At 46.9% G+C, this 22,787-nt stretch overlaps 1 protein-coding gene across 4 annotated transcripts in view; it reads left to right on the forward strand.

The window, feature by feature from the left end:
• UBR3 (ubiquitin protein ligase E3 component n-recognin 3) overlaps nt 1-22,787 on the forward strand; it is a 1,605,611-nt gene that overhangs the window by 1,023,175 nt on the left and 559,649 nt on the right. For all 4 annotated transcript variants that reach the window (XM_069225311.1, XM_069225312.1, XM_069225313.1 and 1 more), the window contains one exon: nt 15,840-15,973. In XM_069225311.1, coding sequence (XP_069081412.1) covers nt 15,840-15,973 — 134 coding nt within the window. The remainder of the gene's footprint in view (nt 1-15,839; nt 15,974-22,787) is intronic.

Below are 22,787 nucleotides of genomic sequence, written 5' to 3' on the forward strand. Positions count from 1 at the left end.
GTAGGGGCATAGTGCTCATGTATTTATGCCCTCACCTGTGGTGTAGTGCACCCTGCCTTAGGGCTGTAAGGCCTGTTAGAGGGGTGACTTACCTATGCCACAGGCAGTGTGTGGTGGACATGGCACTCTGAGGGGAGTACCATGTCGACATAGTCATTTTCTCCCACCAGCACACACAAGCTATGATTCAGTGTGCATGTGCTGAGTGAGAGTTCCCCAGGGTGGCATAAGACATGCTGCAGCCCTTAGAGACCTTCCCTGGCAACAGGGCCCTTGGTATCAGGGGTACCATTTACAAGGGACTTATCTGTGTGCCAGGGCTGTGCCAATTGTAGGAACAAAGGTACAGTTTAGGGAAAGAACACTGGTGCTGTGGCCTGGTTAGCAGGGTCCCAGCACACTTTCAGTCATAACTGGCATCAACAAAAGGCAAAAAGGCAGGAGGTAACCATGCCAAGGAAGGCATTTCCTTACAACTGCTGTATATAATTAGTGTATTACTTACCTCCTATTGGAGGTTTGTCCTGCTAGTTTTTTGTGGTATTGTGTTCCAAAAATAAAGTACCTTTATTTTTGTACAACTGTTTTCTTTCATGTGTGTAAGTGCTGTGTAACTACAGTCGTATTGCATAAGCTTTGCATGTCTCCTAGATAAGCCTTGGCTGCTCATCCACAGTTACCTCCAGAGAGCCTGGCTTCTAGACACTGCCTACACTTCACTAAGACGAGATACCTACACCTGGTATAAGGTGTAAATACCTTTGGTACCCACCAGGCCAGCTTCCTACAATGTCCTACTGTGCAATTGTCCACGGACCCTTTGCTAGATGTCTTACATCCTGACAATTCTCCTATGGAGCCGGTCCTCCCTTATTGCGAGGCTCTTTATGATATCCTTTTGGGAGTTTGTACCCCGCCAATATCTGATCCCCCCCTGTGGTGTGCTGTATTTTGCATAGATACAGGCCAGCACTGGAGAATCCATCATGCCTCCAGCGGCATCCAACTACTCAGTTTAGTGGTGCAAACTGCTTTGGCTGCAGAAGGTTTTACGCAGGTTCCTTCTGTCCCGCCAGAGGAAGAAGCAAGACAGCTGAACGCTTCTGATAGGTGGATTTGTGCTTCATCCAGTTCTGTCTTGCGTTCAACGAATAAGCCCTGTGTTCTTGCTCGCGTCTCCCTCGTTTTGTGGGACTCAGTGGACTGCATTTGGCCTTCTCTGCCTGATGAGGTTAGACAAGCTCTAATGCCTTTTGTACGGAATGGTCAGGAAGCTGCCAATCTTAATGTTAGGTGTAGTATGGATACCACAGATTCTTTTGAAAGGGTAATGGCTTCTTCGGTATGCACTGTGACAAAGGGCACGTGTAGGAAGTTGGCTCTGTAGTTACTATTTCAAAGTAAGAAATAGTGTGCACAGAGTCCAAGGGTTCCCCTTCGAGGTAAGATAGTGGCAAAAGTAGATAATTCTAATGCTCTAGTTTGTGGTAGTGTGGTCGAGCAGTAGGCTTATCAGGGTGTGGTGCTAAGCATTTGTTGTACACACACAGGCAATAAATGAGGAACACACACTCAAAGACTTACTCTATATTGAAAAATATATTTTCTTAGTTTATTTTAAGAACCACAGGTTCAAAATTTACAGTAAACACTTTAAATGTAAGGTACTTCACTTAGATACTTTAGGAACTTTTGAATGAAAGCAATATCATATACAGTCTTTGTAAAAATGGCAATAAGCTATTTTCAAAGTGGATGCTGCAAAAATCAACAGTTCCTGGGGGAGGTAAGTAAAGGTTAGATTAGGAGGTAAGTAAAACACTTACAAGTCTCAGTTCTGGGGCGTAGGCAGCCCACCATTGGGGGTTCAAGGCAACCCCAAAGTTACCACACCAGTAGCTCAGGGCCGGTCAGGTGCAGAGGGCAAAGAGAGGTGCCCAAAACACATAGGCGCCTATGGAGAACAGGGGTGCTCCGGTTCCAGTCTGCCAGCAGGTAAGTACCTGCATCCTCAGGTGGGGCAGACAAGGGGGGTTTTGTAGAGCACTGGGGGGGGGGACACAAGTAGGCACACAAAACACACCCTCAGCGGCACAGGGGCAGCCGGGTGCAGTGTGCAAAGCAGGCGTCGGGTTTCAGGTAGGAAACAATGGAGGGACCCGGGGGTCACTCTAGCGGTACAGGCAGGCACAGGGGGGGCTTCTCGGGACAGCCACCACCTGGGCTAGGCAGAGGGTCACCTAGGAGGTCACTCCTGCGTTGAAGTTCGGTTCCTTCAGGTCCTGGGGGGCTGCAGGTGCAGTGCTGGTTCCAGGCGTCAGGTCCCTTGTTACAGGCAGTCGCGATCAGGGGGAGCCTCTGGATTCTCTCTGCAGATGTCGCTGTGGGGGGTCAGGGGGGTCCTCTCTGGTTACTCACGGGCTCGCAGTCGCCGGGGAGTCCTCCCTGAGGTGTTTGTTCTCTGGATCTCGAGCCGGGGACGTCAGGTGCAGAGTGTGAAGTCTCATGCTTCCGGCGGGAAACATGCAGTCTTTGAAAGTTGCTTCTTTGTTGCAAAGAAGTAGCTGGTTTTGAACAGGGCTGCTGTTCATGGGAGTTTCTTGGTCCTTTAGTCCAGGGCAGTCTTCTGAGGCTTCAGAGGTCACTGGTCCCTGTCGGATGCGTCGCTGGTTGCAGGTTTTCAAAGTTGGAGACGGGCCGGTAAGTCTGGGGCCAAAGCAGTTGTTGTCTTCCTCCTTCTCTGCAGGCTTGTAGGTCAGCAGTCCTTCTTGTTTCTTCAGGTTGCAGGAATCTGATTTCCTGGGATCTGGGGTGCCCCTAAATACTGAATTTAGGGGTGTGTTTAGGTCTGGGAGGGCAGTAGCCAATGGCTACTGTCCTTGAGGGTGGCTACACCCTCTTTGTGCCTCGTCCCTGTGGGGAGGGGGGCACATCCCTAATCCTATTGGGGGAATCCTCCAAACTCAAGATGGAGGATTTCTCAAGGCAGGGGTCACCTCAGCTCAGGACACCTTAGGGGCTGTCCTGACTGGTGGGTGACTCCTCCTTGTTTTTCTCATTATCTCCCCTGGACTTGACGCCAAAAGTGGGGGCTGTGTCCAGGGGGTGGGCATCTCCACTAGCTGGAGTGCCCTGGGGCATTGTAACATGAAGCTTGAGTCTGCCTTTGAGGCTCACTGCTAGGTGTTACAGTTCCCCCAGGGGGGAGTTGTTAAGCATCTCCGCCCAGTGCAGGCTTTGTTTCTGGCCTCAGAGAGCACAAAGGCTCTCATCCCAGAGGGTCAGAAACTCGTCTCTCAGCAGCAGGCTGGCACAGACCAGTCAGTCCTGCACTGAAGGATTGGGTAAAATACAGGGGGCATCTCTAAGATGCCCTCTGTGTGCATTTTTTTATAAATCCAACACTGACATCAGTGTGGGTTTATTATTCTGGGAAGTACGGTATCAAACTTCCCAGTATTCAGTGTAGCCATTATGGACCTGTGGAGTTCGTTTTGACAACTCCCAGACCATATACTTAATATGGCCACACTGTACTTACAATGTCTAAGAATAGACTTAGACACAGTAGGGCCATATTGCTCATGCAGCTATGCCCTCACCTGTGGTATAGTGCATCCTGCCTTAGGCCTGTAAGGCCTGCTAGAGAGGTGACTTACTTATGCCACAGGCAGTATTTAATGGGCATGGCGTCCTGAGGGGGATGCCATGTCAACTTTGCCTTTTTCTCCCCACCAGCACACACAATCTACAATGGCACTGTGCATGTGTTAGGTGAGGGGTCCCTTAGGGTGGCACAACATATGCTGCAGCCCTTACGGACCTTCCCTGGTCACAGGGCCCTGGATACCACTGGTACCTTTTACAAGGGACTTATCTGTGTGCCAGAGGTGTGCCAATTGTGGAAACAATGGTACATTTTAGGTGAAAGAAAACTGGTGCTGGGGCCTGGTTAGCAGGGTCCCAGCACACTTATCAGTCAAGTCAGCATCAGGCAAAAAGTGGGGGGGGGTAACTGCAACAGGGAGCCATTTTCCTACAGCATGGTTACGTACTTTCCAATTTCTGAGAAGCTGTGCAAGCATCTTTGCTTGATATGCCTTTTGATGGCACCTCCCTTTTTGGCATTCATGCCGCTTTAGATATGCTCATGGTGGGCCTCAGATTTAAGTCCTCTTCATTTTCCTGTCTTTTTCTGGTTTAGTTTGAGGGCAGTTGCATTTCTTTTCTCTGTTGCACTTTTTCCTACCGTCATTGCAGTGCTGTGCTTCTCATTATAATGTGACACCTGATGTGGTGTTCCTGATCTTTGTAGGTGCTTTTCTTCTTATCATATTCTAGCTCTCGGGGCACCGACGTGGGCCCAACCGTCATCGGGAGCGTCAACGTCTCACCTGAAGCTGGGGAAGGTTGTCGTGGCACGACCGGCGTCGGGACGGCTACACGATTGGATCCGGAGGGACCCTCCGGAGCCGAGGCCGAAGTGGTCAGCTTTGAAACCGAAGGGACCCCAACCGACTCAACTGTGCCCAAAGGCTCCGAAGGTGGGTCAGAGCACCCAAAAATGAGGCGCATGGTGTCGTAAAACTCTTTGAGTTGGGCGGGGGTGGCTCCGGCTCCCGGGAAGTCGGGGAATCACAAAGCCGACCCAAAAGAAGGCTCCATTGACGGAGGACTCGAGCGTCGACGCTCTTCCTGCGTCGTATCATCAGATCGACCGGGTGAAGACGAAGTACGCTTGTCTTTCTTCTACTTCTTCTTTTTGTGACTTGAATGTCCTGATGACTTGGAGGACGAAGAGTGGTGGTGACTCAGCTTCCGATCTCGAGACTTTCCTCTCGAACGGGACCGTGAGCGCTGCGGAGTCGAGGCCGCCATGAGCTTTAGGGACTGCTCCCTCAAAGCCTTCGGGTTCATGGCCCAACACTCGGAGCACGACTTCAGGTCGTGATCACGCTCCAAACACCATAAGCACACGAGGTGCGGATCCATCACCGACATAGTTCGGTGACCGGAGTCGCAGGGCTTGAATCGGGTCTTGCAGGACATCCCTCAACGCATCCACAAACTCGACAAAAATGTTGACGTAGTCAAAAAATGACTGAGGTAGCTCTTCTCCGGATCTGCGCGTAGGCTGGTGCAGAAAGAAAAGAACTGACGTCAGCACTCCGGGTGGCGGCTATCTACGACCGCAACGTCATCACAGCGAGCACGACGTCAACGACACCCGCGGAGTCGACCAATGCCACCTGACGGCACGCAGAGGTACTGCTCGAAGAAGAATTCTCCGGATCCAGTCTGACGCCTGCGAAATTCAAAGGTAAGGAATCTGCAACTAGAATGTCTCTATCAGAAATTTTGTAGTCCTTTATACTGAGATGGGCGGTTTCTATACCGGGTGAAGACATTTCCCTCCTTCAATTTCTTTTTTTTTTTTGTTTGTTTTTTTTACTTACCATATGTGTATTTACTTCTTCCTTTCGGGTACAGAGCTATTTCTCAGTGTGAATACTTAGTGCCTCCTGACTACACAATGGCCAGGACAAAGGTTGTCTTCTGTCAGAGGAATGTTGTTTGGCTGTTCTTTCTACACTATTTCTTGTTTCCACTGCCCTGCTCTTTTAGGTCTGGGGCATCATCCAATTTTGTATGGGTTCCTGTTTTTACGTTCGTGTCCCATTAGGGGGTTTCTTTACCTTCTCCAGTATTGGATCTTTCATAGATTCACATGCTTGAATCATCCCCGTCGTCGAGGTGGGAGCCTCACAGTAACTTCAAATATATTTAGCAGTAAGCTTAACACAATAGGCCCCCAATGGCCCCAATAGGCACTGTTTTAGCTTATTCATCTTCTTTTATAAAAAAAAAAGAACCAAACTTGAGCTACAGCCAATCAGGCGTCATTACCCTCTAGAACACACCCAACAGAGGCTGTTTCCCTCAGATTTTCTAGTACGAGTGTGAAGCATAAAGTTTGTTTGTAATGGGAGCCTCTGTGGGGAGGAGGTGGGTCGCATGTGAAGCTATGAAAGATACCAATACTGGAGAACCACAGTTAGGTAAGTAACTAATTTTCTTCTCCAGTATTGGATCTTTCATAGATTCACATGCTTGAATTAGAGTAGCGAGCAGTAATAATGTTTAAACTAGGTATAACCTGTATAATAATAGGAATGATGCTACTCCCAGCTAACATTAGAGAGCAATACGTCAACGTTTTAAGGAGGATAACAATAATAATGATAATCCTAATCATAAATACCACAATAATGATCATACTAATCATAATAATAAGAGCAGTCATTATAAGAAGAAAAACTAACATTGGCCAGATTATGAAAATGTAAATCACATACCCTTTCAAGTGGAAGGTGGGATGACCAGAGAGGCTCACCTTAATGAAATAGATGCCTCAGCACTGCTTGCCCAACAGCTGTATCCATTTTATTTGTCTCCTCGATACAGTAGTGCCTTGTGAGTGTATGCTGACTGGACCATGTCGCCGCTCTGCAAATGTCCTGCAAGGGCACTCCGGCTAAGAGCGCTGCTGACATGGCCACCGCCCTAGAAGAGTGGGCTCTAACCTTACTGTGGAGCGACTTTCCGGCCTGGGCATGACAGTATTGTATTGCTAGCCCGATCCACCTGGAAATAGTCTGCTTAGATATTGCTGAACCCTTTCTTGCATCTCCAAAAGCTATGAATAACTGGTCTGACTTCCGGATGCTCTGGTGAACTGAAGAAAAGGCTTGTAGGAAGTTGCTTCTGTATATACTATCTCTAAGTGAGAGATAGTGTGCACAGGGTCCAAGGGTTCCCCTTAGAGGTAACATAGTGGCAAAATTAGATAATTCTAATGCTCTATTTTCTTGTAGTGTGGTCGAGCAGTAGGCTTATCAGAGGGTAGTGTTAAGCATTTGTTGTACACACACAGATAAGTTAGGAACTTTGAATTAGAGCAGTAACATACCAAGTTTTAGTTAAAATGGCAATAAGCTCTTTTAAAAGTGGACACTGCAAAAATCAACAGTTCCTGGGGGAGGTAAGTAATAGTTAGTTAGTCAGGTAAGTAAGGCACTTACAAGCTCAAGATCCTGGGCACAGGCAGCCCACCGTTGGGAGTTCAAGGCAATCCCAAAGTTACCACACCAGCAGCACAGGGCCGGTCAGGTGCAGAGGTCAAAGAGGAGCCCAGAGAGGCTGCTCTGGTTCCAGTCTGCCAGCAGGTAAGTACCTGCGTCTTCAGAGGGCAGACCAGGGGGGTTTTGTAGAGCACTAGGGGGGACAGACGTAGACACACAAAACGCACCCTCAGTGGCACAGGGGCGGCCGGGTGCAGTGTGCAAAGCAGGCGTCGGATTTGTAATAGAAATCAGTGGAGGGACCCGGGGGTCACTCTAGCGGTGCAGGAAGGCACGGGGCTTCTCGGGCCAGCCACCGACTGGGCTAGGCAGAGGGTCGCCAGAGGGTCACTCCTGCACTGGAGTTCGGTTCCTTCTGGTCCTGGGGACTGCGGGGGCAGTGCTTGGTACAGGCGTTGGGTTCCTTGTTACGGGCAGTCGCGGTCAGGGGGAGCCTCTGGATTCTCTCTGCATGTGTGGCTGTGGGGGCCCAGAGGGGTTGTCTCGGGTTACTCATGAGGTTGCCGTCGCCTGGGAGTCCTCCCTGTAGTGGTGGTTCTCTGGAGCTCGAGCCGGGGATGTCGGGTGCAGATGGTGACGTCTCACGCTTCCGGCAGGAAGAGTGAGTTCTTTGAAAGTTGTTAGATAGTTGCAAAAATGTTGCTGTAGGTGAACAGTGCTGCTGTTCTCTGGAGTTTCTTGGTCCTTCGGATTTCAGGGCAGTCCTCTGAGGCTTCAGAGGTCGCTGGTCCCTGTTGGATGCGTCGCTGTTGCAGTTTTCTTCGAGTCAGGAGACAGGCCGGTAGGGCTGGGTTCCAAAGCAGTTGTCGTATCCGTCGTCTCTGCATGGCTTTCAGGTCAGCAGTCCTTCTTCTTGTTTCAGGTTGCAGGAATCTGATTTCCTGGGTTCTGGGGTGCCCCTAAATACTGAATTTAGGGGGGGGGGGTGTTTAGGTCAGGAGGGCAGTAGCCAATGGCTACTGTCCTGGAGGGTGGCTACACCCTCTTTGTGCCTCCTCCCTGAGGGGAGGCGGGGCACATCCCTAATCCTATTGGGGGAATCCTCCAATCTCAAGATGGAGGATTTCTAAAGGAAGGGGTCACCTCAGCTCAGGACACCTTAGGGGCTGTCCTAACTGGTGGGTGACTCCTTGTTTTTCTCATTATCTCCTCCAGCCTTGCAGCCAAAAGTGGGGGCAGTGGCCGGAGGGGTGTGCATCTCCACTAGCGGGATGCCCTGGGGTGCTGAAACAAAAGGCATGAGCCTTTGAGGCTCACCGCCAGGTGTTACAGTTCTTACAGGGGGAGATGAGAAGCACCTCCACCCAGTACAGGCTTTGTTCCTGGCCACAGTGTGACAAAGGCACTCTCCCCATGTGGCCAGCAACTCGTCTGGTTGTGGCAGGCGGGCAGAAGCTGGTCAGCCTAGCACTAGGAGTCGGACCGGTATTCAGGGGGCAGCTCTGAGATGCCCTCTGGGTGCATTTTACAGTAGAGTCCACACTGGCATCAGTGTGCATTTATTGTGCTGAGAAGTTTGATACCAAACTTCCCAGATTTCAATGTAGCAAGTATGGAACTGTGAAGTTCGTATTTGACAAACTCACAGACAATATATACTCTTCATGGCTAACCTATACTTACAATGTCTAAGGTTTTGCATAGACAGTGTAGGGGCATAGCGCTCTTGCACATATGCCCTCACCTGTGGTATAGTGCACCCTGCCTTAGGGCTGTAACGCCTGCTAGAGGGGTGACTTGCCTATGCCACAGGCAGTGTGAGGTTGGCATGGCACTCTGAGGGGAGTGCCATGTCGACTTAGTCATTTTCTCCCCACCAGCACACACAAGGTGTGAGGCAGTGTGCATGTGCTAAGTGAGGGGTCCCTAGGGTGGCATAAGACATGCTGCAGCCCTTAGGGACCTTCCCTGGCATCAGGGCCCTTGGTACCAGGGGTACCATTTACAAGGGACGTACCTGGGTGCCAGGGCTGTGCCAGTTGTGGGAACAAAGGTACAGTTTAGGGAAAGAACACTGGTGCTGGGGCCTGGTTAGCAGGGTCCCAGCACACTTTCAATCATAACTGGCATCAGCAAAAGGCAAAAAGTCAGGGGGTAATCATGCCAAGGAGGCATTTCCTTACAAGGCTCTTTGATGGTGAAGGCCTCTATGTCACTTACTCTTTTAGCTGAAGTGAGAGCCAGCAAAAGCAATGTCTTCCGAAAGATGAATTTCAATTCCGCCCTGTGGAATGTTTCGAAAGGGGGTTTCATGAGTTGCCCCAATACTATGTTGAGGGACCATAACGGGGTTTACGCACTGGTGGAAAAACTTGAAAAAGACCCCTAAGAAACTGTTTCACAATTCTAGTAGAATATAACGAGGAAGTGTTCTGAGATCGGCTGTATCTTGAAATTGCTGGTACATGTACTCAGATGGAGGAATATGAAAGCCCAGGTTTTGCCAAGTGTAACAAATAAGGAAGTACTTGTTCCGGGAGTGAGGAGATAGGATGGACTCCTTCCGCAGCACACCACAAACAAAAACGCTTCCATTTAAGTTTATAAGTCTTATTGGTGGTGTCCGCCCTGGCTAGTATTGCCCTACATTCTGATGAGATGTTCAAGGTGGCGTATTCACTGAATTCAGGAGCCAGGCCGACAACTGTAGAGATGATAGATCCGGATGCCTGACCTGGCCTTAGTGCATGGACAGGGTCGGCGTCTGTCTGAGTAGAACATGTGGCTGTTCCAAATACATGAGGAGTTGTGTGACCTAAACCTGCCTCGGCCACCTGGGTGCCACTAGCAGGAGGTGACATCCTTCTGTCTTCATCTTGTTGATCACTCTGGGGATGAGTGGAATCGGAGGAAAAGCATGGACATAGACCCCTGACCATCTCATCAAAAACGCATTTCCCCAAGACCCTTTTTGGGGATGCCAGCTTGCGTAATATGGGCATTTCCTGTTCTCGTATGTGCCCAATAGATCGAGATTTGGTCTGCCACACATCTGGAAGAGTTGGTCTACAACATTTTGGTCGAGTTACCACCCGTGATACGGGATGACCGCCCTGCTCAAAGTATCTGTTAGGACATTGGTTTGCCCTGGCAAGTGTTCCGCCTTCAGAGAAATGTTGTTTCCTGTGGCCCACTTCCAAATTTTCTGAGCTTGTTGTGAAAGCTGTAAGGACCTTGTGCCGCCCTGTTTGTTCAGGTAAAACATGCTTGTGGTATTGTCCATCCTGATCAGAATATCAGAGTTTAGAATTCTTAGTATAAAAGCCTTTAGCGCCAGATCTATCGCTTGGAGCTCCAGCTGGTTTATGAGGAGCTGTTTGTCCTTTTGAGTCCAAGATCCACTTATTTGCAGGTCCTGAAGGTGGGCACCCCATCCCTCGAGGGACACATCTGTTGTTACTATGTATTGAGGTACTTGTGGAAGAAATGTAAGGCCCCTGGACAAGTTGGGCAGATTCGCCCACCAAGACATGGCAGCTCTCATTGCTGGTGTGATAAGAATTTGATCCTCGAAGGAGCCCTGCACCTGAAGCCACTGAGCGTCTAGTTGCTCCTGCAGAGGCCGCATACGTAGCCGGCAATTTGGGACCAGCAGAATACATGACAAGATCATTCCCATTAATGATTTGTAAGTTTGAACTGAAGCAAACTTTTTTGTTGACAGCTTGCGAGCCAAGCTGGATAGCTTTTGTTTCCTTTCGAGATGGGAATGCTTTGCTTCGAATAGTATCCAGTATTGCCCCCAAGAAATTCAGTTTCTGTGTGGGATGAATGTGTGATTTGCGATAATTGATGGTAAGACCGAGATCCTCGAACTACCAGAGGCAAGCGGTTGTATGGTCTACCACCTGAGCTCTTGAGGATGCCTTGATGAGCCATTCGTCCAGATAAGGAAAAACGTGCATGCCCAACTGGCGTAGGTGTGCTGGTACTGGAGCTAACACTTTTGTAAAGATTCTGGGGGCCGACTTCAATCCCAATGGGAGGACACAAAACTGCAGATGCATACTAGCTACCCTGAACCTGAGAAATTTCCTATGGCTTTGATGTATTGGGATGTGGAAGTACGCATCCTGGAGGTCTAGAGATGTCATGTGATGTCCCTATTCAAGAGGCATAGGGAGTCTTGCAGCGTTACCATACGAAACGACTGTGACTGTTAGAGGCGCTTTTGCACCTTACTCTTTTAGCTCCTATTTTGGAGCGTTTCATCTTATTTCCCTGTTGTTGTTCTCTACCAACTGATACATTTTCTTTGCCATGTGCTCTATCCCCCATGGCATGTCATAATTTCTTACACTATTCTGTGAGTCTTTGGATAGATGAATTCTTCTTCTTCCCACCTTATCTCGCTCTTGTCTGGTCTACTACTTTATTTCGACCGGTTGTTTATTGCGAGACTTGGGTAGGATGTGTTTGCAGACCCTTCTCCTAAGTTGATACTGCTTTGGTATCTAATGCTAAGGTAAGGAATCTGCGGCTAGTTGTCTCTACCAGGTGGACAAGTTACTTGCCTTCAGTAACGCCTTATCTGGTAGAGAGATAGCCTAGCTGCAGATTCCTTACCTACTCACCCATCCTCCTCACTCTGCGAACTGTTTGATCTTACTTCAGCCTCACTTTCTTGACATTCTTTTGCCATGATTTTCACCTCTTAATTGTAATTTCATATTCACATCTACATCTCTTGCATACACTGTTCCATTCCTAGTTTCTATAGTGGCTCCACGTTTTTGTGCGGATTCTAGTCAAAAGAAACTGACGTCGGTGATGGGACTATATGGACTCCGTCAACGTCATATCCAAAGGATGACTGCAATATGGAGTCATGTGACACACTCTACCAATGAGCAGAGGGACTGCTGAATTTTTTTTCCAGGTCCAGTCTGGTGCCTAAGGAGAATTCTAAGGGAAGGTAAACAACTTGTCCATCTATCCCTACCTAGACAATTGGCTGATCAAGGCGTCCATGTCTCAAGAAGCTCAGCTTCACTACCACTGGACTTGCAGTCTCCTCAAAAGATCCAGCCTACAAGTAAACCTCAGCAAGTCAAATTCTGTCCCGGTTCAGACATTGCGCTACCTGGGAGCGACCATCAACACATTACAGGAAAGAGTGTATCCTTCTGATGAGAGACATTAATCAATCCTTCGAAAATGTCACTCTCTCATGACAGCGTGCCGTCCAACAGTGAGAACAATGTTCTCTCTCTTTGATTCAATGGCATCCTTCATCTTCCTTACACCAAATGTTTGTCTTCACATGTGACCTATGCTGGAATGTCTCAAGGACCAGCAGGACCACCTGACGGGCAATTGAGAGGACAGGATAATCTTATCTTCTGATGCAAAGCTGTCCCTGAAGTGGTGGTGCTTCCCAAAGAACCTGCTTCGGGGATGCCTTTTCATCAGGAGGTTCCAACACAAACAATAGTGACGGACGCCTCACTTCTTGGCTGAGTGGCTCACATGGACAACCTCCAGATCCAGCGCACATGGTCAGAGATTCCATATACCACATCAAAGTTCTGGAGCTACGCACAGTCCATCTAGTTTGAAAAACGATTCATCCGTCCTTCAAAACCAACTCCCTGCTTGTACAAACAGACAGTATGACTACCATGTACTATCTCAACAAGCAGGGAAGGACGAGGTCCAGACCGCTTTCACACGAAGTCCAGAAAATATGGAAATTGCTCATAGCCAAAAATCTAACAATCATCGCTACACATCTTCCAGGTGTGCAGAATGCTCAGGCAGACTCTCTCAGCAGGATTCTGCAAGAAAATCATGAGTGGGTTTTTCCGGATGACATCATTCATAACTTATTTCATCTGTGGGGCATACCTTCCATCAAACTGTTCGCCACCGTAGAAAACAAAAAATACCAAAGCTTTTCCTCAAGGTATTACCAATCAGGGATGCTGGGGAATGCCCTATGGATCGACTGGTCCAGCAAATTTCTTTATGCTTTGTCACCGATTCCCTTAAGACCAACAGTTCTCATTAAGCTGTTCTACTCCAGAGCCAAGATGATCCTGCTACCTCCAAGGTGGCCACGTCAATGGTGATTCATGGACTCCTACACTGGTCCATCCGTCCACATCTCAGGCTGCCATGCAGGGCAGACCTCCTGACGAAGTTCCAAGGACAGATACTACACCCTAATCTCTCCTTGAATTTGGCAGAATGGCTCTGGAGATAGAGCATAATGGACACTTGTACCAGCCAAAGGAATGCAAGGACATCCTCAAAGAGGCTAAGTGGCCTTCCACCCATTCCGCATACGCCTTCAAGTGGAAATGATTATGCATTTGGTATTACCCCAAGAACGTGGACCCCCAAGTCTTGCCAGGAGGACACCATACTGCCATACTTGCTCCATATGGCAAAATCTGTCTTGCAGTTTTCCTCTATCAAGGTTCACCTGGTAACACTTACTGCCTACAGAAAATGTCTTTCACAAACCTTTTTTTTTTTTCTCAAAATCACAGTCATTAAGGATTTTCTAGAAGGTTTGAAAAAAGTTTTTCCTCCCATTAGGCGTCCCTTACCTTCCTGGGAGCTTAATATGGTACTCTCTCATCTCATGCATGATCCTTTTGAACCTATTCACAAAGCATCCCCGCGACACCTCTCCTGGAAAACATCTTCCCTTGTAGCAATAATAACTGCTTGCGGGGTCTTTTGAAATCCAGGCTCTCTGTTCTCACAAACCATATGCAGTCTTCCACTCCAAGAAATTGGTTATGAGAACTCATCCAAAATTTCTTACCAAGGTTATTTCCGATTTTCACGTTAATCAGACCGTATCTCTTACAACCTTTTTCCAGAATCTCTGCTCCACCGGGAAGATCTCCCCATTCCCTGGACGTAAGAAGAGTTTTAAAATTCTACCTAGACAAGACTCCAGACATTCGTAGATCGAACCAGCTGTTTATCAGTTCTGGTCAGGTTCGGCCTCGTCTAAACAGTCTATCTGACATTGGATTGTTTCTTACATTCTTTTATGTTATCAAAAGGCTTATAAAACACTATCAGCTAAGCCTAAAGCACACACCACTAGGATTAAAGCAGCTACAACTGCTTAATTAAAAAAAATATCCCTATCCCAGAGATTTACAAAGCAGCCACCTGGAGCTCTAACCCCACATTCACCAAGCACTACTGCTTGGATTCAGATGCCAAACCAGATGCTCTAGTAGGACAGGCCTCCCTTAGGAATCTGTTTGCTTGAAGGGGCAATGTTTCTTGTCCTCTGCACCACCTTAGGCAGGGATGGTCTAGCTACTCTATTCAGTGCTTGTGACTATAAATGGAAATCCCCTACAAGAGAAGGAATAGTTTGTTACCTGTAACTCCAGTTCTCTCACCGTCCCTTCTCCCCGGTGGATTGGACAAAGTTCATCAGTACTCAAAAAATATCATTACACACATATCGCCTTAAAAAAGGACTGAAGCAACTGTCAGCTGCTCACTATGCTGGGTACAGGTGGTGTCTGGCTTCTTAAAGACACAGGCTCTTTTTTCACTCCTATAACGGTAGCGTAAGGGGGTACTCTGTCCGAGGTTGCTTCATCTCTCTTAATAAAACAACATAAATGATACATAGATGTCATCTCTTGGCCCCTTTTTTGAACTAAAGATGAAGACTTGAGGCCATTGTTGCCTATCCCTATAGGCTGTATAATATTTTTCTCTCTCTTAAGTGACTCTGCAGGTCTTTTCAAAGAAAGACGAACATCTCCACTTAAAAAGATGTAATGGAACTGGATTTACAGGTAAGAAACTATTCATTTTGTGTAAATATATCTCCGGCTATGAGATGTACCAAAATTAGTTTAGTGCCTGCGTTTTAATAAATAATACATTATTTTCTAACACTGGTGTGGTTCTTTCTTGTTTGAACATCAGTGACAGACTTTTGTGGTATATGCAATTGCTTTACACCCTCTCGGATAAGCCTTAGCTGCTCTCCACAGCTACTCTGTGAGAGCTTAGGTTATTGGGAACCACTAACGCTATAACGAAGGGTTGCCTGGACTCAGTACAGGGTGCCTGACCTATAGGTGTACACCGTATACTGAGCCAGTCTCCTACAACACGTTTTTAAAGTGTTTTGGGATAATACACTTGGGTGAGACAATTCAGTGCTTATGACTATTATGTGTATTCCCTTGAAAAGAACTAGGATTACAGGTAAGTAAACTTGTCTTACTGCAGATCCAACCACTAATACACTGAATAATTAATAAGGGTTAATACATTACATTATGCTATATTGATCAGATTGGATCAATTCATTGTGTTTAATATGTAAGTTCAGGGACAAATTAAACACTACCAATACCTTTATAGCAAAATATGTAGTCACTGTAATACCTTCTAGCGCGATCTATAATTAAATATGTAGCACGGAAAACCAGTAGTTCATTCAACTGAAGCATTTGAAGCTTGTTAGAAAATTCCAATCCTTTACAGTATCTTTTTGCAAATGGAAAGTCTAAAATATAAATAGTTGTACAAATTTTGTAAAACGAAAAATATAGGAACTTAAAATATTATACAAGACTATGCTTCCAACAGAGGCATAGAAATGTATTATCAAATCACATAAATGTTGATGTATGTGTTCGTAGTCGAAATATTCACTTTGCTTTTTTACAACACTATCATATTTACTGTATCTTTGTGTAGTTTTGGGCCACCGTCGAAAAAGCAGCGAGCCAAAGAAACTGCCAACCACTGAGGAGGAGCATATCTATCATGGCGGTACATGTGCAGCAGCCCATGATGTGAAGCTTTCAGTGTTGCAGCGTCATTTTAAGGATGTGAGTACGAATTGGTTATTGGTGCCACTCTTAAATGTGCTAATTTGAGTACATATGCTAATTTTAATAAAATGGTGTCATATTTGTCACCTTAACATTGATTTTCAAGCATTGCATGTTGGACTCTTTTAAAATAAAAAGGTTGTAATATTTTTTTGCGGAATACGTTTTCCTGCTCATTTCTCATTTTTGAACATCTTTCCAGGAGCCAGACGGTATCCAGATAAAAGGTTTCTCCGCAATATTTTCCCAGTGGCACTATGTGGAGCCAGTGCAGTTACTGCTAGAGATTCTCCTGATCTTGTAGTATACAACAAGGATTCTTAAAAGTGGCCTCCATCTTACTTGGAGTCTGCTCCTTTTTTCATTCTCTTCTCAGGCGGGATCTGGTGCACCCCCCATTTTTTAACAGTTTTTTTTCTCCAGCTGTTTACCACTCTTTCCTTCTTTAAATTCTGATCTTTGACTGAGCTAATCTCTCTACCAAAAAATTGTGATTTAAGCCCTGGTATGCCTGTGGGATTTGCATACACATGCAAGTGGTATCTGAGGATCAGCCACCTCTCTGCGTCCTCAGAAAAATATGCACAAATGCACATAAAAACCAGAAAAGAGTGGAAGTGAAGCTGTTCCTGCGCCAAGCCCATGTACATCAATTCCCCCAAATGCTAGGATACCATTAAATGTCCTTTGACCTATTCATCACATCATAGAAAGTGACAGCAGGTAACCTTTGTCTTGCTATTAGTGTGTGGTGTCATTGTTCTGTACTGGAGTGTTTATTTTAATGCAATTATGGCTAATAATGAAGCTTGTACGGTACCCTGTCTCATTAACATGAAACCTTTGCTTCCAAGTGTACCATAATCTGATAGAGACTTCTAGCTGCAGATTCCTCACCTGTGAATTCTGCCTAGCCATCAGACGGGATCCAGAAAATTCTTCATGAGCGCAGTACCCCTGCACGTCGGTCGGTGGAGTTAATTGGCTCCACAACCATTGTTGGTGTTGTCTGCGCTGGAAATGACATCACAGTACCTTTATCAGTGCCACCCATGTCAATGTCAGTTCCTTTCTTTCCATGCCAGTCAGTGCTGAACCGAGAGAAGAGCTACCCTTTTGGCTTTTTGGCAGATTTTTTGAGGTATTACCTCCTGATGTGTCAAGTTGTTGTTAAATAAGATGAGTTTTAAACCCTTCACAAGTTATCAACGGTTGATATAGGTGACAAATCTGCAAATCGTCTGTTTGTGGTGTTTGGAATGCAAACCACACCCCAAAGTTTTGATCTGAGTGCCAGGCCCTGCATCCAAAGGTTTTGATGGAGCAGTCGCTAAAGATGATGGTGCCCAGCATGCAACTCCAGGCAGGTCGAGGTTCTGATAGAGAGGAAGGTCCAGGGTTCGGTCACAGAGTCCAAAGTCATTGTCCCGCTCCAAGTCCTCGGGACGATTGGATAATGCAAGGCAGAAGAAGAAGAGCAAGAAGTCGAAGCGTTCTTTGACTTCTCCTCATCCTTCAGCCGACGTGATAAGGAAGCTTCGTCATGCTTGGCCTCATTCTTTGGAACCTGGGCTGACTTTGCGCCTTCCTCAATTTCCGGGAGCCGGTGAAACCCCTGCCAAAAATAATTTTATGAGGCCATGCATCTCATTTTGGGGCAGTCTGACACTGTTGGCATGCTTTTAGGCCCTGCAGAGTTAAAGAGGGCCCCATCAGGTTCCACGCCGGTGGCTTCAGCCTCGGCACCAATGGGCTCCCAGGGATCCAGTCCTGAATCCGTACCAGCGCCGGTCATACCACTTTGAGCCATATTGATTGTATGTGATTGTATAATAATGCATCTCAGTAGCAGGCACAAAATGGTTGTGCTCCCACAACTTGATAGTGATCACAAGCCCATGATGTTAACGCTAACAAATGATTTGATAGTGCACCATGTGGGTGTAAAAGGCCCATCCTTCAACACAAACTCCATCATAGTTTCAAATAAGACAAATGTAAAATGGACTGACATAAATTCATCTAAGGCAGTCACACAAATAAACTTTGAAGCAGTTGTCCAGGTACTATCACTGTGATCAGAATGACATTGACAATGAATCTGTGATAGAATCCCACAGGAAGATGTTTGAACACTTAAGGCAGCTCTTTACTAAAAATAGAGGCCTACACTGTCCACCAGTTGGGGAAAGTGGATGGTTTGATAGGAGCTGCAGAGCCACAAAGGAAACTTTGCTATCCGCAGTAAATGAGGGAGAAAAATGTGAATATTAGAAGTGAAGGCCAATTATAAAAAGATTCAAACTTCCACCAAAAAAAGTTTGGAGGCCAAGTGCTGGGATAATCTCCTGGAAGCATGCAAGACAAGAGACAGTAAGGCCTTCTGGCATAATAGTGCCCGTGGGAAAAGGGGGAGTTCCATGTAACCAGAAATACATGTTACCACATGAATGGTTTCACCATTTTTCTAATCTATACTACACTAATTATCAGGAGCATGCCTATTCCCACGAACTCTTTAGCCTAAAGCTTCCCTAGCTGTATCTAAGCATAATGACACCATGGGATAAATTCACCTTGATTGATAACCTGACTGCTATAGGAGTCTTTGTGACTTTTTCCAATCTGAGCACTTTGTTTGGGGTGTATATATGAACAAACTTCTCCGTGCAGTAGCCACATGGTTAGGGTCTGAGATCATACCGATTCATAAAAAAAAAAAAAAGTTCCTACAGCTGCTAATGGAACTATCTCCCAATAAGCCTCATCAATAACTTACAGAAAATTTTCTGCACGCAGGTATTGGATAGGCTAAATCAATGGATAAATGAAAATCAAATAGGATCGCACTTACAGGCGGGGTTCAGACATCTTTAGGTTGCCTTTGTTGATCTGAAGGCTATCCTTGATATTGTACCATGGGAAGAACTTTGAAGGAAATAATGTAATGGAACATAGAGGAATCTCCTCTGAGTTGTTTTAAATCTTAATTCAGCTACATAGAGAAAACTATGCACAGGTTCATTGGATTACTAACAGAGAAACTACTAACAGAGAAATTCTGTATTCGAAGAAGGGTCAGGCAAGGGTGCATACTTGCGCCCAGATTTTATTTTATAATAGACAATTGCATCCCATTCATGCTTGATTGCCCCAGCAGTGCCCCAACTGTAGCTGTCAATAAAGGGCCTGCCCATTTTTGCTGACACCTGGTTGTTGTCAAAAACACTAATGGACCTCAGCGCATTACTAGATAGATTGTTTAGTTCATAATATGGGCTTAAGATAAACTCCAGCAAAACAAAGTTTATGGCCTTTAATTACTGCATTCTCTTCAAAGTAAGCACCGTCTTAAATTATACAATTTTAGAAAGAGTGCATGAATTAGAAAAAGACAATCTACTATTGAACATTGTAAGGAAATGCCTTCCTTGGCATGGTTACCCTCGACGTTTTGCCTTTTATTGATGCCATTTATGACTGAAAGTGTGCTGGGACCCTGCTACCCAGGCCCCAGCACCAGTGTTCTTTCCCTAAAACTGTACCTTTATTCCCACAACTGGCACAACACTGGCACACAGTTAAGTCCCTTGTAAATGGTACCCTGGGTACCAGGGGCCCTGTTGCCAGGGAAGGTCTCTAAGGGCTGCAGCATGTCTTATGCCACCCTGGGGACCCCTCACTCAGCACATGCACACTGCCTCACAGCTTGTTTGTGCCGGTGAGGAGAAAATGATTAAGTCGACATGGCACTCCCCGCAGGCTGCCATGCCCACAAACCACTGCCTGTGGCATAGATAAGTCATCCCTCTAGCAGGCCTTACAGCCCTAAGGCAGGGTGCACTGTACCACAGGTGAGGACATAGCTGCATGAACACTATGCCCCACAGTGTCTAAGCAAAACCTTAGACATTGTAAGTGCAGGGTAGCCGTAAAGAGTATATGGTCTGGGAGTTTTTCAAACACGAACTCCACAGTTCCATAATGGCTACACTGAAATCTGGGAAGTTTGGTATCAAACATCTCAGCACAATGAATGCATACCGATGCCAGTGTGGAATTTATTGTAAAATACACCCGAGGGCATCTTAGAGATGCCCCCTGAATACCAGTCCGACCCCTAGTGCTAGGCTGACCAGTTTCTGCCAGCCTGCCACAACCAGAGGAGCTTCTGGCCACATGGGGTGAGTGCCCTTGTCACTCTGTGGCCAGGAACAGAGCCTGTACTGGGTGGAGGTGCTTCTCACCTCCCCTTGCAGGAACTGTAACACCTGGCGGTGAGCCTCAAAGGCTCATGCCTTGTGTTACAGCACCCAGGCCATCCCAGCTAGTAGAGATTCCTGCCCCTCCGGCCACTGCCCCACCTTTTGACGGCAAGGCTGGAGGAGATAATGAGAAAAACAAGGAGGAGTCACCCACCAGTCAGGTGCCCAGAGCTGAGGTGACCCCTGCCTTTAGAAATCCTCCATCTTGAGATTGGAGGATTCCCTCAATAGGAATAGGGATGTGCCCCCCTCCCCTCAGTGAGGAGGCACAAAGAGGGTGTAGCCACCCTCCAGGACAGTAGCCATTGGCTACTGCTCCCCTGACCTAAACACACCCCTAAATTTAGTATTTAGGGACGACCCGGAACCCAGGAAATCAGATTCCTGCAATCTACAACAAGAAGGACTGCTAACCTGAAAGCCCCGCAGAGACGACGGCGACGACAACTGACTTGGCCCAAACCCTACCGGCCTGTCTCCAGACTCAAAGAACCTGCACAGCAATGCCTCTGACAGGGACCAGCGACCTCTGAGGACTCAGAGGATTTCCCTGAACCCGAAGAACCAAGAAACTTCAGAGAACAGCAACACTGTTCGAAAACTGCAAGCAACTTTCAAAGAACTCTCTCTTCCCGCCGGAAGCGTGAGACTTCTCACCCTGTACCCGACGCACCCGGCTCAAGCTCCAGAGAACAAACACCGCAGAGAGGACTCCCAGGCGACTATGACGACGTGAGTACCCCCCTACACTTCCACAGTGACGCCTGCAGAGAGTATCCAGAGGCTCCCCCCTGACCACAACTGCCTGGTAACAAGGAAGCCGACGCCTGGGCCAAGCACTGCACCCGCAGCCCCCAGGACCGAGAGGAACCACCTTCCAGTGCAGGAGTGACCAGCAGGCGGTCCTCTTCCTAGCCCAGTCAGTGGCTGGCCTGAAAAGCCCCCCTGTCCCCTGCCTGCATCACCTAAGTGACCCCCGGGTCCCTCCATTGCTTTCAATAGCAAACCCAATGCCTACTTTGCACACTGCACCCGGCCGCCCCTGTGCTGCTGAGGGTGTGTTTTGTGTTCCTGTTTGTGTCGCCCCCCCAGTGCACTACAAAACCCCCCTGGTCTGCTCCCCAAGGACTCAGGTACTTACCTTCTAGCAGACTGGAACCGAAGCACCCCTGTTCTCCATAGGCGCCTATGTGTTTTGGGCCCTCATTTGACCGCTGCACCTGACCGGCCCTTTGTTGCTGGTGCGGTGACTTTGGGGTTGCCTTGAACCCCCAAAGGTGGGCTGCCTATGCCCAGGAGACTGACTGTGTAAGTGCTCTACTAATCTGAGAGATCTAACCAAACATACCTCCCCCAAGAACTGTTGATTTTTGTACTGTGTCCACTTTTAAAATAGCTTATTGCCATTTTTACCTAAACTTTGTGTACTACTGTTCTAAATCAAAGTTCTCTACTTACCTGTGTGAAGTACCTTGCATTTTATGTACTTACCTCAAATCTTGAATCCTGTGGTTCTAAAATAAATTAAGAAAATATATTTTTCTATATAAAAACTATTGGCCTGGAGTTAAGTCTTTGAGTGTGTGTTCCTCATTTATTGCCTTTGTGTGTACAACAAATGCTTAACACTACCCTCTGATAAGCCTACTGCTTGACCACACTACCACAAAATAGAGCATTAGTATTATCTAATTTTGCCACTATCAACCTCTAAGGGGAACCCTTGGACTCTGTGCACACTATCTCTCACTTTGGAATAGTATATACAGAGCCAACTTCCTACAAACATAGATCAGTAGGCTTACTCAGATCCATGAAGAGTTTCTCTCAGCCTATATCCCCGTTGTTGGAAACTTAAACGTCTAAAGTAATGAGTGTAGACCTGTATGGGGCAGAGTTGAGAATTCATTGCAAAGTTGAGAAAGTAGATGTGATGGAGAATATATTTATAAAATCATTCCTTAAAGTCCCCCAATGCACATCTATGACCCCAGTACAGCGAGATCTCCCACGCCGGTTTCACATCACAAACCTAAAGCCTTTAATTTCCTATACCAGCATCTTAGCACAGAGAAGATTATTGCTTTTCCATAGTAAGTTAAAGTTGTGCAAGCAATTCAGTGTCAGAGGTACGTTCGATACCGCTGACAGATTGAGAGTCATGCGCAGTGCCCAGTTACAGGATTGCAAAATACTGCACCCTAAGTAATCAGTGTAGGAAAGTGCCATCTTCCTTGGCATGATACCCCCATTTTTACCTGTATGTCAGTATGTTTTTGCCTGTCTCACTGGGATCCTGCTGGTCAGGACCCCAGTGCTCATAGTTTATAGCCTAATGTGTGTGTCTGTATAGTGCTTGACTGTGTCACTGAGGCTCTGCAAATCAGAACCTCAGTGCTTATGCTCTCTCTGCTTTTAAATTTGTCACTGTAGGCTAGTGACTTAATTTACCAATTTCAATGGCACACTGGACCCCCCTTATAAGTCCCTAGTATATGGTACCTAGGTACCCAGGGCATTGGGGTTCCAGGAGATCCATATGGGCT

The sequence above is a fragment of the Pleurodeles waltl genome, chromosome 3_1 (assembly GCF_031143425.1).
Source record: "Pleurodeles waltl isolate 20211129_DDA chromosome 3_1, aPleWal1.hap1.20221129, whole genome shotgun sequence".
In the NCBI taxonomy this organism is placed as follows: Eukaryota; Metazoa; Chordata; class Amphibia; order Caudata; family Salamandridae; genus Pleurodeles; species Pleurodeles waltl.